The following is a 17,421-nucleotide window of genomic DNA, read 5'->3' on the forward strand; positions in this document are numbered from 1 at the left end:
TTATTATTGACTGATCCTGCATATCTTATTGTGCATATTTGATCAAATTATCAATATGTGCATGGACATGACCTCAATCACTTTTACTAATCTCGATATATGTCTGTGCTGCTTGTACTGTTCAGATTCAACAAGATATTACTTGTTGGTGAGCTTTAAACACGCTGCTAGGTACTGTGTATTTGGTTACTGACAGGCAATGCCGGGCAATCTGTTTCCCACTGTCTCCAGTCTTTGTGCGAAGCTAAGCTAACTGGCTATGGCTCTAACGGTCCAGAAGACAGCGATGAAGCGGAGCTCCTAAAATGGTTAAGTATACCTTTAAGATGTCCTGTCAACAATGCTTCCAGAGTGTCCATATTGAACACAAACAGCACTGTGCGCCGGTGGGAAGCCGGTGAGGGATTATGACCTTGACACAACAGTAGTTCAGATTAGTCGGTCTATCTACACTGCCTCCTGTCTACATGCTTCCTCTTCAAGAGACGGTAGAGGGGTTGAGGGGTAGGGTAAAAAATTCAACTTAAAAGTATCCCAAACAAAGTATCCCGCAGTCCAAGACAATTATTTTTGGTATTACAAGTTTACTGAAACATATTTATTTCATGTTTATGTTTATGTTTAAATATATAAATGAGGCATCCAGAATTGAATAAATGCTAATTTGCAAACATTTCCAGAACAGAAATCTGAACTAAAATCAACACCCTTAACTTGTATTTTGGTTAGTTTCTTTCCACTAGTCTGAAAGAAGACATTTCAAAGAAGCAAAATACCTCAACATTTTTTGCCTGAGGTGTCTGCCAATCGGATTAAAAGACAAATGTAAAAAGCAAAAAAACAAGTTCGTTCTGGTCGTATGGTGTGCTCAACCTCACTGTACTGTGAAGGCAATGATGCAGAGTATGCAGGGTGTAACATGATGACCCGTGCCCAACCCAAATACAAACTCATTAGCACTGACAAGATCTCATGGTCACCGGTCAGTGCCTGGACCCCTGAGCGCCACATTTATGCATTTGTGTGTTTGTTGTGCAAAAATCAACATCTTTCAGTTCTGAGGCCTAATTAGAGCTTCGTCTAAAATGTCTGTCTTTATTTTAATGACTTCATTATAAGATCAGGAGGCGCACTGGGAGCACGGACACAGACATAATTGACAGCAGATGCCATTAGGCGCAGAAAAATGGCATATTGATCACGATTATGCAACGAGGCACAGTCGCAGGTCAGTGCTGTGGACGAGTCCCTGAGGATGAGGACACAGCAATCAAACAATTATCAGTCAAGAAGTTCCTTGGCAATTTTTACCTCTGTCATTACTCAGCTGTTTCTTTCTAACCTATCTGGTTGCAAGGTGCACCTGCGGGGGTCAGATGACAGAGTGAACCAAAGAAGTGTGCATGTCTTAGTGAGTGTGTGTGTCATCTTTCTCGTCCCTTCAGAGCTGGGCTGGAGGTGTGTGTTTCAGTTACCTGGCAACCCCCTTTGAGAAAGTTGTAACAATAGACCCCCTGTGGAGTTAGACATGGGGGATATGCAGCAGCAAGTGACAGCAGGGGGACAGAAATGTCACCATTCTCAAATAAAAGGGTAAAGACCTTTACCAGAGGTTGCTGACGTGCCCTTGAGCAAGGCATTGAACCTCCCAATCCTGACCTATGACCTCCTAATGGAAGGAAGGAAAGCCTCTCTATTGTTGTCGTCTATGATGTATGATAATTCAGCCTTCTGTGTGTGCAGAAGAGACGCTTCACTCACCATCAACACTGACGTCCTGACAGCCTCCGACACGCTCTGCCTCAGCTCTGCCGCGGTGCCCGGTTTGTTGAGCCCCCGGGTGAACTTCCTCGCCTCGGGTAGAGCAGACGCCATACCGTATCCCACCTCTCATCAGACAGCCAGGTGGTGAGAAGAGCCGACTGTCCCAAGCGGCGGCGCAAAAAGGCTGGAATCCTGCGCTCCGGGCTGTCCGACGTGCGTAAAAATGCACCGCGGCGCTGCTTTATCCTGGCATTACGCTTCTGTTTAACTTCGCATGAGCTCGGTCGTGTGTACAGTGGAGATCCAGGATAGAGTGAGGATGACTTCCCTGGTGAAAGGCAGTCGGAGAGCAACATCCAGAGGCTGCCGCGCTCTGTCCCGTCAGGAGATCCCTTGCGCAAAACCGACACGCCCCCCTTCCTCGGTGTAATAATGATGCCCAGTGGGACAGCTCTGTAAACTGATTCATCCATCATATTTGCAGCCTATTTGCAGAAAATAATTGGTACTACTGTCCACAATATGACTATTATTTGTTGCTGTAGGACACTCAGCAGTTACTTCAATGCTGTTTTCCATCTGCGTAATCACTAAAATGTTTCCATTATATATAAAAGTTATGGATATTAAACGCCCTTCGAGACTTTTAAAGCAATTAATACCTTAATTGTTACATCAAAAGGCGCCTAAATACTGTTTTGAGGTTATATAACTGCAAATCACACGCTGTTCTGCCGTAGGCACAGGATAACATTGCCACCTGCTGGAATAATTATTGTTTTAACTACACAGTCTGAGTTCAAGGCTTTAAACTCTGTATAAAGTTATGTGACCACACAGAGGCAGTAAAGTTACACTGAAAGTTGAATAACTAGTGATGCCTTCATTTGCAATCGGGAATAGCAGTTTTAGGTAGAAGGTAAACAGTGTGAAGCATTGACATAGGCTAAGTTTGTCATATTATTAGAAATACTAATAATGCATATGTATTACTGAGATATTATCATGTGTATTCACACACAATTAGAAATGCTTTATGTCTCTACAATATTTTAATTAAAGGATAAGTTCATCCAAAAATGAAAATGCAGTCATCATCTACTCAACCTCATGTGGATGGAAAGTCGGGTGAAGTTTTTGTAGGACATCTGGAGCCTCACAGCAAAACAGCATTGGAGCATTCCTCTAAACAATTGAAGTAGATGGGGACTTGTTTTGAGACGTAAAAAAACAACTGAAACCAATTAATAAAATGTCTTCATCCTGCGTAATCCAAGTCTCCTGAGGCCCTGACATCTCAAACTGATTTGAAAAGATGTTATCTAAACACTTTTTAATGCTGACATCTTCACTTTAGCTCCTGAGCTAAACGTGTTAGCACACACCCCCATCTGAAGTGAGTGCACACGCGCAGGACTGTGCGTCAAGCGTGTGATTAACATCTTTTCAGATCCATTTTGGATGTTGGGGCTTCTGGAGCCATTGCATGTTTGTTTTGTGCTTGCTTTTGCACATTTTAAAACAAGTCCCCATCTGCTTCAGTTGTTCTGCTGCTGCAACGCTGTTTTGCTGCGAAGCTCCGGAAAAGTTTTGTGAACCACGAGACTTCCCCTGACCTTTCCTCGGTATGGGGATGACTAGATAATGAACGTATTTAAAATTTTGTGGGTGAACTTATCCTTTAAGCGTGCCCTTTAGCGTTTTGAATTAAAATGCGGGCATTGTGCAACTCGCACTCAGATGGCTTATGTTGTTTAAGCTTGAGGCGTTCAAGGCGATTGAACGAGTCGGACAATTGCGCCGGGAGCCTGAACGCAGCATATGTTTCCAGGGTGTTATGTCCACAGTCTGCGGCACAGCGGCGCTGCTCCACCCCTCCTCTCCTCTCCGTGTAGGACTGTCCTCCACCCCCAACACCAACCCACAGCAACCTGATACCGGAGACGAGCGGTCCAGACAAGCCTGCAAACGAGGCGTTCCCAGCCGCCCTGTCTGTCTGTCTGTCTGCCCAGCGGAGCTCCAGACCGTCAATGCCAAACGCCGCCGACTGCCTCGGGGAAGATCAGACCAAGAGATATCCATTCCCTCAGCCCCGTCGTCATCCAGCAGGGGAGTAATAATCTCCGTCTATCGCAGACCAGCGAGGCTCACTGTAGACGCCGTCGACTTGTGAATTATTTTTTTCCCCCCCTCAGCGGAGATCGTGAAATGAGACGGGACGCCGAGAAACTAACTGGCTAGCTGCTCGGCTAACGTCGGTTAGCATCGGTAGCAGCTTGTAACCCAACCAAGCTAATTCGCTAACGTTTAGTATGCCAAATTCTTGCCCGCTGTATCGAAAGACTGGATGTTTTCGCAAAGTGTACAACCGAGAATAGTTTTTGTTTGCGCGAATTAGCTGTGCGCGGGTTATTTTTGCGATATTTACCCTCTTTGCCTAAGTTTTCTAGTCCCAGACAGTCGCCCTGGGCAGCTAGCATGTTAGCTAGCCGATATGGACGTTGTTTTCTGGCTGGCTGTAGATGGCAGATCCGCCAAACAAGTTAGCTGCTCGGTTTATCTGTCCGGTCTGCGCTGGAGTCGACAGCAGGACTAACTTAACTTTTACTGGCGGTCAATGTTAGCTATCAAATCACGTCAGAAGACCCCGACTCTCTTTTTCGCGTTATTCATCAATGTGCCCCATGCCTGAGAGATCGGTTCAAGTTATTGAGCTGACGTGAGGAAAACCAAGGGGGTCAAAACAATATCTGGAGGAAAGAAAAAGAGAGGAACAGAAGAAGTAGAGGGGGACTCGGAGGAGCTGTAATTGAGAGACCAAAGTCGATGCACACTGTCATGGCTGTGGGCCGAATCACGATGAAATCACTCGCTAAATTTGGGTTTTGCCTGACGATTCTCCTGACTTCTGTGGCTGGTGAGTGGCTTATCAGTGCATTGATTTTTTTTTTGGGGGGGGGGGGGGGGATGGAGGAAATGTGCTTCTCATGAATATTTGATGCTTTCATTTTGGTTTCTTGCTGTCTGTATTGCGTCCACATACCCAGGTTGGTGCAGATGTTGAGTAACAATCTACTTGAGCCTGTGATCAATCTATACCAGACATCATTTTCCCAAATCATCATGTCCTCCTCGTGTGTTTCTGCCTGCCTGTCCCTTATCCACCTTCCCCATCTTTGCTGTCCGCCTGCCTCATTTCTGGAGTGATCTGTGTAACCCATCCCACTGTAGTCAAGTCAAACCCTCACAGATATCTCCTCTCGAACACAGCAGCAACTGCACCCCTGGCTCCTTTTTAATCATTCTGTGTACAAAGGCCTGGAAAAACACTGCCAAACATACCGCAGTCCTTGTCTGCCAAGTTGTGCCCCCCGTTCAAGACTTTGGGCTGAAGCCAGGCTTCTGTGAGACCTTGAGCATGATAAGATAGTAGCAGGGCTGCACAGAGATGGAGGAACAGTGCATGCACAGGGAGGCGGAGGGGGGTTGGGTGGAATGTGTGGGAAGCCAGGAAAGGTATTTTACAAGATGGGTAATTTGGGCGATGGAAGTTCAACATTGTGCAGGGTGTTTGGAAATAGGTGGTCTCAGGAGTAGCTCGGCCGTTGCAGCCGAGTACGTGGGTGTGAATGTGTGTATAAACAGCCTCTTAATAGTGCATATTATCATTTCTGCGAGTGTGTGTTGTTGTTAAGGCTCCTACATCCATCCATAGACAGGGTATTATCAGAAGGCCAGAGTAATGACTGCTGTTGCAGAGGGGGAAATATGTGAGCGTGGAGCATAATTTGAACACACAGTTTGACACAGCGTTCATCGCTTTAAGCTCGAACGGTGCCCCTATTTGCATGCACATTTGCATTTAACAGACAAGTCGTAGTGTCAGTGTTTTTTAAATCCCCGCTTCCATAAAACGACAAGAAAGGACTTTATCTGTCTTTGCCTGCACTGTGTTTCTGACATCGTCTGATTGCGAGGTCAAGCAAATAGAGGTGAAAAGCTCGCTACTTAAATTTAGAAACACTGGAGTAAGTAGATAAGTAAGGCGTACTGTAGAAGAGGGGGGTGAATCAGCGGAGAGAGCGGGACCTGAAGCGTTCACTGAAGGGATGAGTTGTCAGGTTGTGACGTAGGATCGGTAGGGGGGTGGAAAAAAAGCTGAGTGCAATTTTTAATATTCAGCAAAATGTAAAGCGGCAATTCATCATCTCGGCACGCACGCTGGAAGATGTCCCATCATCACGAAATAATACAACCTTGATGAGCTCACCTTTATGAGACATGACATGTAAATTACTATTCCCCGAGAGCGGTTTAACGACTACAGTGACTGGCAGAGGATTGACATATTCACTCAATAATCAGTACAAGGACGATTAATGGATACTTACAGGCACGCGTGCCATGTAAACAGCCGATAAATTCAAATCGTTGAACTGTGCAAAATTAATTAGGCCAGCAGTCAGACTTTGTTGGCATAATGACTGTAAAGAGACAGGAGACAAACTGCTCTATATCCCTCTCTGGGCTGGTGTTTAGTCCATGAATGCAAAGGGGAGATACTCCCAGCGCCCATTTCTTTGGATGATGAGAGGAATCAAAGGGCCTAATAGTCTGCAGGAGTGTGTTACTCATCTCTCTGACCCAACACCTTTCCTCTGGCTCCAGGAACATTATTGCCTTCTCCATCTCGGCTATTACCTCTGTTAATTTCTCTTTCAAATCATTATTAATTTCCTTCTACCTGCCATGTGTTTAACCTGTTTGCAGCTGAGCTCGGGTCGTCCTTCCGCCCCGTCCCCTGTGACTAATCAGTGTGTGGGCGTATGCCTGCTGCTCCAAAATCTGGAGTCGAAACAGTTCCAAACAAGCCTGCAGACGCTACCTGCGGCGTGTGACCGCAGGTGTTCTCGAGCAGTGGCATCAGGACAGGCATTAGCCCATACTCTTATCAAGTTCAACTTGTAGCACACGCAGGCCCATAATGTATGCCACAACCCACATTCAGGCAGACATTTTTACTGTTGTCCCAGGTAGGCTGGGGGTTTGAGGGTCCAAAGAGGATTAGAGCAGAAGTATTATACCATAGCATAAAAAGGACTGCTCATTTGCTCCGCTTGTCCAAGCTCTGTAGCTGTGTCCCTTGAGCCCCATACTGTGCCGTTGACAGTCCCACTGTTCCTCAACCGGGCCGCGTCTCTCCAGCCTCTGCGGGCCACGCGGGGACTCTTGAGGCTGTCAGCTCCGCGGTCACGTCAGCGGCTCACAGAAAGCGAAGTTATTGGCTCATGATTGCGGCCTCGCGAGTGTGTTTGCCGCGCAGGCTAGTTCAGATTGGAGCCTACAGAATTTGGCGACTGCTGTCAGCCCTGGCATTTCATCAGTGGTTTTAATGGCAAGGGTGGTGTGAGAAGACTAGGATGAATCAGAATGACTTAAATGCCATGCTCAGGAATTTGCCTCGGTGACATCCCAGCAGAGATATTTTAAAAAACTGAAAATGGAAGAGCTCTAATGAGAGAGTGTGAGAAATCCACCCGATGTGTTATAGCCTGCAACTAAATATTATTTTTGTCATTAATTACAGGGTGAGGCATCTCAGAGTTTTCAGGTGTTCTACTGTATAAATTTAAAAGTTTCAAACTTCAAATATCTTCATCAACTATCTATATTATACCAGTGAAAAGCAGCATTTTTTCTATTCTTTACTTTATTAAAACTACATTTTTAAAATAAGATTTCTTTTTAGTCAGTTAATTGACTAATACATTTCTGCGGCTTGGGGTCTTTTAATAGAAACAACAAAAACAAAAGACATATTTTGATTGGGTCATAGAATAGCATGGGATCATGGGAGTTGTCGACCACAATTGTTGATTGAAATGTCACCTGACTCCAACCAAAAACATATAACATAGGTCTAGTTGTTTTTAGGCATTTTAGTGCAGAAATGTGACATATTATACATTCATACTACATAATAATTCCGGCAAATGTAAACATCTGTTATAAAAGGCTTAATTATATCGATTTCCAGAGACTAGAAGAAAGCAGTACACTAATTAAAACAAATCAATGCCTAGAACAACTAATTCTGTACGTCAGTAGTGTGATAAATTTGTGTGTTTCAATTAATGGCACCGATTTCTAGCCCAAAGCCCAGGGGCCCGCGCTACCAAGCTGCATTACCTTTGGCTCTCAAACCAGTCTGCCGACTGTGCATTACAGTCAGACAGATGCTTCTGGTGGTAAACACAAGGATAGTAAATGGGTCAAGGTGGCTCGTAAAATGTTAAAATCTCTTGTAAAACTGCGAGGCAGCCGGTGTGTGGAAGAAGCAAAAATAGGGGTAATATAATGATGCGTGCACTCTGAGACAACAATTTGGCATCAGTATTCGAAGAACTGGAGCGATGCAATTTAGACAGGAAGTAGTTGCATACGCTGAAGGATATAAAAGCACTGCACCCACTTTGATTCCATAATATTTTGCACTCAGTCCACATCATTATTTCGTGAGAAGAGATGACACTGACTGCGGCTAGAAACAGACCAATGAATGCTGGAATGGGGGGGGGGGTGAGGGAGCGGGGCGTTTGGTGTCTAATACAGCTAGCCTTGTACTCTATTAGATGAAAAAAATCAATGTGTTTCTCTCTCGGTACCTCGGTTTGAGTTCTGTGCAGAGGTAAAAGCAAAGCGAGGTACAATAGAACAGTGTTCAGCCGAGCTTCTGGTTTGGCAAAAAGGAGAAATTAGTGGATGTTTTAGAAAACAAAAGGTGCAGCCTTGAGATGGTAACTCAGAGTGACAGCCTATGATTAACACGAAGCGTTCTCCTTGACCAGCAGAGACAATAAGTCTAGAGCGCGCAAAAAATGTTGCTCATAGTATGGATGAACTGGTTTGAGTTTTCTCCATTTTTATGAATAGAAGCTTTAAAAGGGAAGGGTGCATGTGATGTAGCTGGGATGTGACATCTGTGGATATTGGCCACTGTCTTTATATTTTGCCCTGTTAACCTCGTAGATCTAAGGCTTTCTATGTTTCTATCCACATCAGCTTATAATAGTCACAGAAACAACTCACGGTGCAGTTACTAGATCCCAGGATTTACAGGCAATCATTGGTGGGAGGTGCAGGTTTTTAGACCAATGGTGCACTCACAGCACTCCTCTGAGAAATATCCCAGAAAGAAAAATAACTGCAGGGAAGAGCAGAAGATGGCTTCTGGGGGTGATAAGTATAGTCCCACTGATACAGGGGTTTTTAGGCTGATAGATTCGCCAATTGTAAGTAATTATACTTAACAAATGATCTTAATAGGGATTTCGTTGGGTTTTTTTTTTGCGTTTCAAGTTGCATACTGAGCAGAACATTTTACAGTGTACACACAGACTTGTCAGTGCTCTCTGGAGGACAATGGAGTCGCTGTAATGGAGACAGTGTTTCTTAATGACTTTAAACCTAGTTTGGTGTTTCTATGCTGCAACTTCTTGTTACCTTTCAGCACAAATGTGCTCCGATATAGCTGAACTAAGCAAATATCTTCCTATTTGTCAGCTTGACTTATTTATTAGTGTATTGAAGTGTTCTGAATATTTAAAACTGTTTCAGTGCTCATTTTCTCAGTATTGTTGAAATTGATTTTTTGCTTTCCTCTCAAGTTAACATGCAGCGCTGTAGTGCCCACATGGCCCCAACTTTTCCAGAAGTAACTCATCTTAGATGCTGTTGTTTTGTAATGGCATGCCATGTTGTATTATCTTTTATGCCCTCAGTGTGTCATTTTCAAGGTATTAAATCGAAGTTGGAAATTCCACGATCATGACAACACTAGTCTAGTGATATGGTTCAACTAAATATTATTTTCTGTATGAATCAGTCAGAAAATAATAGTGGAAAATGCCCCTTACTATTTCGTAAAGCCAACATGATCTCATTAAATTGCTTGTTTGCCTGCTCCACGCACCAAAACTGTAGTGAATTCAGTTTACCGTCACATAAGACAAAGAAATAGCAGAATATCCTCACAATTTAGAAGTTTTGACTCAGCATTTTTTTTTAAATAATGACTTAAAGGTGCACTATGTAGTTTTGGGGAAGAAACTTTAATCAGAAGAGAAAGATCCTCACTGTCTGATTTTTCTTCTTCTTTGTTTTCATGAATAGACAAACTGACCTTAAAGGGCAGCACAATTTAATACTGTTTTACTTTGTTTATATGTGGTGGACCCTGCCACCTTTCTAGCTTCAAACAGTGTTCTGGAGACCTTATTTTCCTCTGAGAACAGCTTGTTTATTTAGTTATGCGGAAAAAAAAAAATATATATATATATATATTGCTGAGTTTGCGTTATTATCTCATTTAAATTCTGAGTTTGACTTCCTGTTGGCTCTCGCAGAACAGGTGAAATCCCCCTTCATACCAGACAACCACAGGCCTCCGGAGGTGACAGTGAAGTGGGTGGAGATGTAGCGGAGAGTACGTAGCACGTCAAGCCTGTAATGGCTGTTCATTTACTCGTCAAGGAGAAACATATTGTCATAAATAGAGACTAAATTCAGATGCAGCCTGAAAGCAAACTTTTGCTTGTTCATAAATAATCTGAGATTATACCCCCCCCCTGTGTGACAGTGAACACCACTTCGGCCACTCTGTCATCTGTGTATCACATATTCGGGAAAGTTAAGGTATACAGGGAGGGAGGGGGCGGCGAATTTTAGTATAAATGCATTGTGGTCAATAATGGAGGCCTCTAAGCTTTGAGGGTAGTATAAGCCCCAGGATTAGCATAACTGTACCAGACCCAGACAGACACAGACTGAGTGGTGGTGTTTTTGAGAGCGGGGGAGTGGGCAGTCCCGAGGCAACAGATGGGACAGATTAAAGCCCACTCACCCCCCGCATCTTTAAACTCAACCAGGGGACTTGGAAAATTGGGGGTGTCAGCAAATACCCCCTGAAACCCATCCATCCTACCTCAGCAACAAGCATGCACCCAAACAGCAGCAGCAGGTACGATTAGGGACGTAGCAGCTTGAGCCTTGTGATAATGACAACACCTTGCAAATGGGCATGCATTGTTTTTGCATTTTTTGACTTTTTTGTAGCAGGGGATGCACCCACCATGCGAGATGGCACGTTATCAGTTCTCGGGGTGTGTACGTCTGCTTCACACACTAGAGAGAGGGCCTGTTTTTGAATGCATTCATTTTTGATACTGACGCAGAGTCAGCATTGATAAAAAGGCTCCACATGGCTGCATTATGCCGGTTCTCCTCGAGCAAGAGAGCACAACTTGTATACTTCAGTGGCTGCGGACAGTGCACGCATGCCTGCAGAGGAGGTGGTGCGTGCACGGGTGCATCAAGCACGTTTCAGCCTTTAGTCAGCAGAGTCTCCTCTGCTCTTTTTCCCCCCTGCCCCTCCCACCCTCTGTTTGTGCCTCTAATCTTGGACGTGAACTCGGAACTAGTTGTGGAGAGAAAACAGAGACACATCAGCGCACTCAGTGACTTTTAATCAAGTCTCAGACTGCCATGTCTTGCAACGCTCCGATGGGCCTTGGCGGTAGGAAGGAGAGAGCCAGATTAGATCGCTGTTGTTTTTTAGCAGCGAGGCTGAGGGGATGGGGGTAGTCCGGGCAGGGAGGGTGCACCGAAGGCCAATTGGGGGAGGAGGGTAACTGGGGGGGTGGGGGGAGAGATTAGCAAATAACTGGGCCATGGGTAAACACTCAGCAGTGCCCGCCATCATCCAATGAACAGGCTTGGAGCAGAAAACTACTCCGAAGCCTTTTGATATGACTACCCTCTCTCTCCCTCTCCCTCTCGTTCTCTCTCTCTCTCGCTCTCTCTCTCTCTCTCTCTCATCTGCTTCGCTCCACTGGCCTTGCCTGCATACTCTGACCCACAATCCAATACTGCAGTGCAAGCCAAGATCACACAGCAAGCTCCACAGAAGCAGAACCAGGGACAGAGCTGTCCTCGGCCAATCGGAGATAAACACAGGGATTGGCATCCAACCAGAAATGCTCCTAAAAACGATAGAATTGAGGGAAAGAACCAACCACAGGCGAGCAGTACTGCAGACAAACCAATGAAATGTGACTACAGGAGTGCTCCCATGGCTCTGACTGCAAATGAGCAAAGGCTGGATGTGACTGCTGGGGTTTGAGCACCATCATGTGCTACACTGTCTGTTGTCTCTGTTCGCCTATTGGATATAGAGCTGCTAAATTTCTAAATAAAAAAGGTTATATATTTTCAGAGGGTGAATCGCCTTTTTGTTAAGAAACAGGAGCTGCAAGCTGCTGTGTGATTAGTGTGTGCTTTCCAATTAGTGAGTGCTAATTCCCTGTGTATTGAACATGGTATAGAATGTTTATCTTTCAAGATATTGTATCGAATCTACACTCAGATAACCTTTTCCCTTACAACAATGAAGTACAAAAGTATTTAATATTTGTGAATCAACTCTAAAATCAATTTCTGGGTTGAACTCCTTTTTATCTGCTTTCTCAGTTGTTTCATGCCCAAGAGCTCTCGTAGCTCGAGCATCATTATGAGGTTTTTGATTTCATGGCCTTGAATTATAGTAAGAATGTTAATAATTAATGTCAGCTTTGGGAGAAAGACAGAAGATACTCTGCTCTATGGATTTCTGTTCTCCCAATCCTGGTACAAGGTCAGTCTGTTTGTCTAACTGTCTTTGGGTGTTGTCACCGGCTAGGCACTTCCTTCTATTGTTCCTTTATGTTTCTCCTCTTTTTACTAGAGTTCCTTCTCTGGAACTCATGTCCTCACCTCCAGTGCCCACTTCTCGGATTTGGTTATTATAAAGGAAGCATACTCGGGGCAGAATTTGTCACACTCAAGAAAGCCTTCTACCTTTTTTGAAGTGTCACAAGAGATTGAGTTTAACAGTCAAAGAAAGTGGATAGTGCCTCTTCACAACACTGCAATAGCTATATTTTAAGAGTTAAATGCCTTTGGCCTCATGGATCAAACAGACACTAGAGTTTAACAAAAAAAAATAGTTTTAATCATGCATATTTTTGATGCTGGCGTCTGGTGACTGTCGGTATTTTGTTGACTGAAATGGAGCAGACTTTATCAGTTCTATCTAACCAGCAATTAAAGTTATCAGTATTTGAGTCTTCCTGAGTTGGCTGAAAATGCTGTTTCTGGCTGACTTTTAAATGTTTCTTGCTGACTTGTTCTAAAATGGGCTCTTAAAATATGCACTAAATGGTTACATATGATATCATGCTAACAGACTGAAGCTAAAGCTAAGAGATCCCAGGCAATAAGTCAACATTACTCACCAGTTGATGATAAAATAATGTCGTATGAGAAGCCCCTAGACTTGAAGGTAATGTAGATTGTTACCATTGTAGGAAGAAAGCTAGTTAGTTAGCCATACATGCTAATGTCCAAGTTCACAATAGAGTGGGACAAACATACAGTTCAATCACATCCTTGCGTTTTCAAGTATTTTTAAGTAAAAGAGAACATACAGCTTTAAACTTGAGTTTTTTAATTTCATTTAAATGGAAGTCAGATTTTTATTTTCACATTTTAAAATAAAGACAGTAAATTGGGGTGTTGTGCTTGTATTTTTCTTATAAATGCATCATCAGACTTGAATAGCTCGGAGCTGATTGTCCCTCTGGCAAAAGAAAAGTGGTAAAATATGAATGAATGCCAGCCCATGATTCCTCTCATGTAATGTTCTGGTTTAATGGTAGAGCTGGTGCTCATTTTGAGGAAATCATTGTTCTCTGAAATCAGTTATTTCCATGACGTCCAAGTAAAGTGTTAGCGTTGGCTTTGAGCTGAAAAGAAAACACTGCTCAGTATTGATTTGGTATATTTCATGTTGGTGTAGGGTTTTCACGCTTTATAGTTTGATACAGTGAGAACATGTACAGTATGACATAATATTTGTGATTAAAATTTAGTGCATGTACCTTTTGGTGTTTAATTTAACCCAGAGCACGTTAATTTGCTGGGAATACATACCAGTGTAGAAACATCTGCCCCGTCGGGAATCTAACCGCTAACCCTGCCAGTGCCATCGTCATCTCATTGAAATTCAGCTTCTTCATCACAATAAAATCCTCCACATATTTAACCCTTAGTTTGAACTCCTTTCCCATACTGCTTGTACACAGCGTGCTTCCCCCTGCAGGCAATGTCAGTCCCACAGAACAGTAGGCAGTAAAGGCCCACAGGTTGAGGGCAGCCGAGGCCCACAGTCGGCCAGGGTTGATAGCTTTATCTGCGGATGGGAGCAGAGGAGGAAAGTTGGCGCCATGCCCAGCAGTGCTACCACTCCATCGCGTCACCCTCTGCCCACACAGGCTAGCTTGACCTTGGGCAGGGCACAGTCACCCTCCTCCCTCCACCCCTTCGTAACAGACCCCTCCAGCCCTCCCCCCTCTTCCCGGCAAGGAGGAAAGGGAGGAGCTGGGAGTAAGGGAAACAAACTGGCACATCATGTTTCCCTTATCTGAAATTACGCACAACGCAGGCTATGTACACAAACACACACTCTGACATTGACTCAAACTTAGCCTCCCTGGAATCACTCTTTCAGACATTTGCTGCACATGAAAAAGCAAGATGTCTATTTCATTACTGGACGCATACTGCATAATTTGACGACACCACCTGAAGTTCATCCATATTTTCTGCAAACAAGTTAGAAAACAAGCCATAGGCCAAAGGCCATAAATCAGTTGAATTCATTAAGTACACGACAGTAGCTTAAGCTTATCTCTCATTTTCTGACATTTCATTTTCTGCTGTGTTTTCACAGTCATCTCAACTTTTCTTTATGTTTTTAATGAGGCTTCTTTCAAACCCAAATGTCCACTTCTCCTCTACGCCTCTGCATGTGTTTATGTTCTGTCCTTCAGGCTAGAGTTTGAATTGGTATTTTCTATTGATCTTTGGCTTGTGAGAGGCAGCACTCTGTGCAGGCAGACAGCTATTTTTCATCTGTGGATTCTTCCTGTATAGACGGACACAACGGCTGTGTCAATCTGTCTCTGTAGCTGGTGTAGCAGACAGGAAGTGTCTGTACATGTATGTGGTTATATAGATACATCGTGAGTGAGTTGATGTGCATGACTTTTCATCTACATCAGGCTGAAAGCTTTCATGTGAAATGTGCGTGTTTCTGTGGACTGAGGCAATAATCGATAAAGAGACACGTTGAAATAGAATAAATTAATGAAGCTGTCGAGCTGTCTGTAGCCCTCTCTCCTCAGCTCACACGCTCGTCAACACGAGCCTTCATCTTAGAAATGTTTGCTCATGCCTCTTGTCATCCAGCTATTTCATTCAATGTGTTGCTATTGCAAGAGCAAAGCTCTATTTTGCTTGAAATTTGATTCAACTCTGCTCCATCTTCTCCATCTCTTCACAGCGGCGCAGGGCGAGGCGAGGGAGTGTGCCTTCACGGACCAGCAGCAGCAGTGGGAGGTGGAGCGAGTGGCTGGGGGCGAAGGCCGGGTCTCCCCAGAGAACACCACCATCAAATGTGACAAGGGCAGCCACTGTTTTGGCCTGTGGGAGAAAAGTCCTCCGGGAGAAGTGCGACTTGTCAAACAAGGTACAACTTGAGAGACCTGTGACTGATCAGTCCTAGATTAGACTGCAGCTAAGGAGGTTGCAGTGATTGGATCTTTTTGTTGGATGTTAATTTAATTGGCTCAACACTCACTGTGCCCGCCCTCTTCTGTCTCCCCTCTATTTTAGGTTGCTGGACTCACCTGGGCGACCACCAGGGTTGCAAGGACGACCGCTGCGTGGTGACCAACCTCCCTCCACAGATCCAGAACGGGACGTACCACTTCTGCTGCTGTGGAAGCGACATGTGCAATGTCAACTTCACGGAGGACTTCCCAACTCCAAGCCCCACCACCGCACAGCCCCTCTGTAAGGACACATACACACTTACACCCTTCACATGTCGTCAGTCATACAATAGATGATATTCAACACATGCTTGTTTTGTAGTGAGTTCCATTTAATTTCTTGCCAAAGGATTCCTCTCTAGTCGTGATGCATCTTCCTTTTCTATGAGCGGTGGTCAGCTCGCCGACAAAAAAAACGTGTCAGCCAGATGGATTCAAAGCCAGATCTCAGCCTACGCTCATCCTCTTATGGCTTTTACTAGTGAATTCCCTGCTGACCGTTTTTATGAAGGTTGAGGCAGTGAGGGAAATCACTTAACCACTGAACACCAGTGACATCAGGTCACTTCAACAGCAAGAAGAAAACTCCACGCGGAATTGTGTTGTGTTGAGAACAGCTGTGATTTCATTGATTTGAAATGTATTTTGGATTTAGATGGTGTATCATTAACCTTCTTAATGGCATATGAATTCACTTAGAAGCCCATTTTTAGCTTTTAATGGAGTCATTTCTCATGCCGGATGAAATCGAACTTTTCTGCCGTGGTTACAACAATCTCCCGTGAGGCGGATGAATGAACGAAAAATGACTAACTAACAGCAGGATGGGAGAAAACAAATGCAGGCCCACACAGTCCTGAAACACAACGCTATTAACAGCAAAGAATGAAAGGATGTTTGATACCATCAGAGCTGTTCTACCTCCACCTACTTTCTCTCTCCTCCTCTTCCTCGTCTTCCTCCGCTTCATCATCCAGCCGCACGGCTTCCTGATTGTTATCCATTATGAGCCTTGACAACTGTGAATTGCAGAGATTGGTTTCGGTTCACCGACAGATAAGCTTTGTGGCGTCCTCACTCAGAGCTGGTATAAGTTATTTGCACTAAAATTCCTTGAAAGTGGTTGATATTGGATTCCATTTGTATCAATGCCGGTCTGTTGTGTTAATAAGTTGCGGGTAAGACGTCGAACAAATCAAACGTATGTATTGTTATTTGTTTCTTCCTTCCTTTTGTTGGTTAAGCTGTGAATAAAAGCAATGTGTGTGGTAGGAAAAGGTGGGGAGTGGGGGATGGCGGCAGCGGCTCATCATCATCGCTCCTGCCCACACATTAACACAAACACACACTCTACCATCCATGTCGTCTCTCTGCATTCCACGGATTACAAGGCGTCTGCTGTATCTGTCTGTCTGCGGGCGTGCCGGTGACTGTTCCACCGAGCAGACGGGTGACGAGACAAACCTCGGGAAAAATAACCATTAGGTGTTAGAAGGACGTTTGATTAATCGGTGAAGTTTAAGTTTAAGGTTGTGCTCTAACTTAAAATCCTGTTTCTGTTTTTGCTAGATTGTTAATTCCTGACATGTCTGGGCAGATCTGTGCCAGTGTTACTAGGAGGAGGAAACAGTTTGAGTCAGTTGGCTGTCTGAATGATCAAAAGCAAAGAGCCGACATGGATGACAACATACAGGGCTAGGCGGCGGATGAAGTACTCAAAAGTCCTGCATTCAAAACTGAAATACACTGAGTGAATCAGACTCAAAAATCAACTTCCTTCAGAATAGCTTTAATAGCTTTTAGCTTAATGCACACACACTGGCTTGCCTGGCTACTTTTATTAAAAAAATAAAAGTAGGCTTAAATAAGTCACTAAATATCCCTGAGGTGGCTGTTGGTATACCTGGGCCCGCCAGAGTAAACTGTATGTTCGTATGTAATGGTATTG

General features: G+C 44.2%; 2 protein-coding genes across 3 annotated transcripts in view; one reads left to right on the top strand and one right to left on the bottom strand.

The window, feature by feature from the left end:
* Window positions 1–2,120, bottom strand: part of dock9b (dedicator of cytokinesis 9b) — a 53,584-nt gene extending 51,464 nt beyond the window's left edge. Inside the window, exon 1 of the mRNA XM_073462430.1 lies at window positions 1,762–2,120. Coding sequence (XP_073318531.1) covers window positions 1,762–1,875 — 114 coding nt within the window. The 5' untranslated portion in view covers window positions 1,876–2,120. The remainder of the gene's footprint in view (window positions 1–1,761) is intronic.
* Window positions 2,121–3,665: 1,545 nt separating this feature from the next.
* The window catches only part of LOC141020434 (bone morphogenetic protein receptor type-2-like), a 30,065-nt gene continuing 16,309 nt past the window's right edge, over window positions 3,666–17,421 (top strand). The window contains exons 1-3 of one of the 2 annotated variants that reach the window (XM_073495507.1): window positions 3,666–4,681; window positions 15,203–15,388; window positions 15,535–15,714. In XM_073495507.1, the coding sequence (XP_073351608.1) occupies window positions 4,591–4,681; window positions 15,203–15,388; window positions 15,535–15,714 (457 nt within the window). In that variant the 5' untranslated portion in view covers window positions 3,666–4,590. The remainder of the gene's footprint in view (window positions 4,682–15,202; window positions 15,389–15,534; window positions 15,715–17,421) is intronic. The other variant, XM_073495506.1, reaches the window with a different exon arrangement.

Source organism: Pagrus major, chromosome 24, assembly GCF_040436345.1.
Source record: "Pagrus major chromosome 24, Pma_NU_1.0".
NCBI classification, from domain to species: domain Eukaryota; kingdom Metazoa; phylum Chordata; class Actinopteri; order Spariformes; family Sparidae; genus Pagrus; species Pagrus major.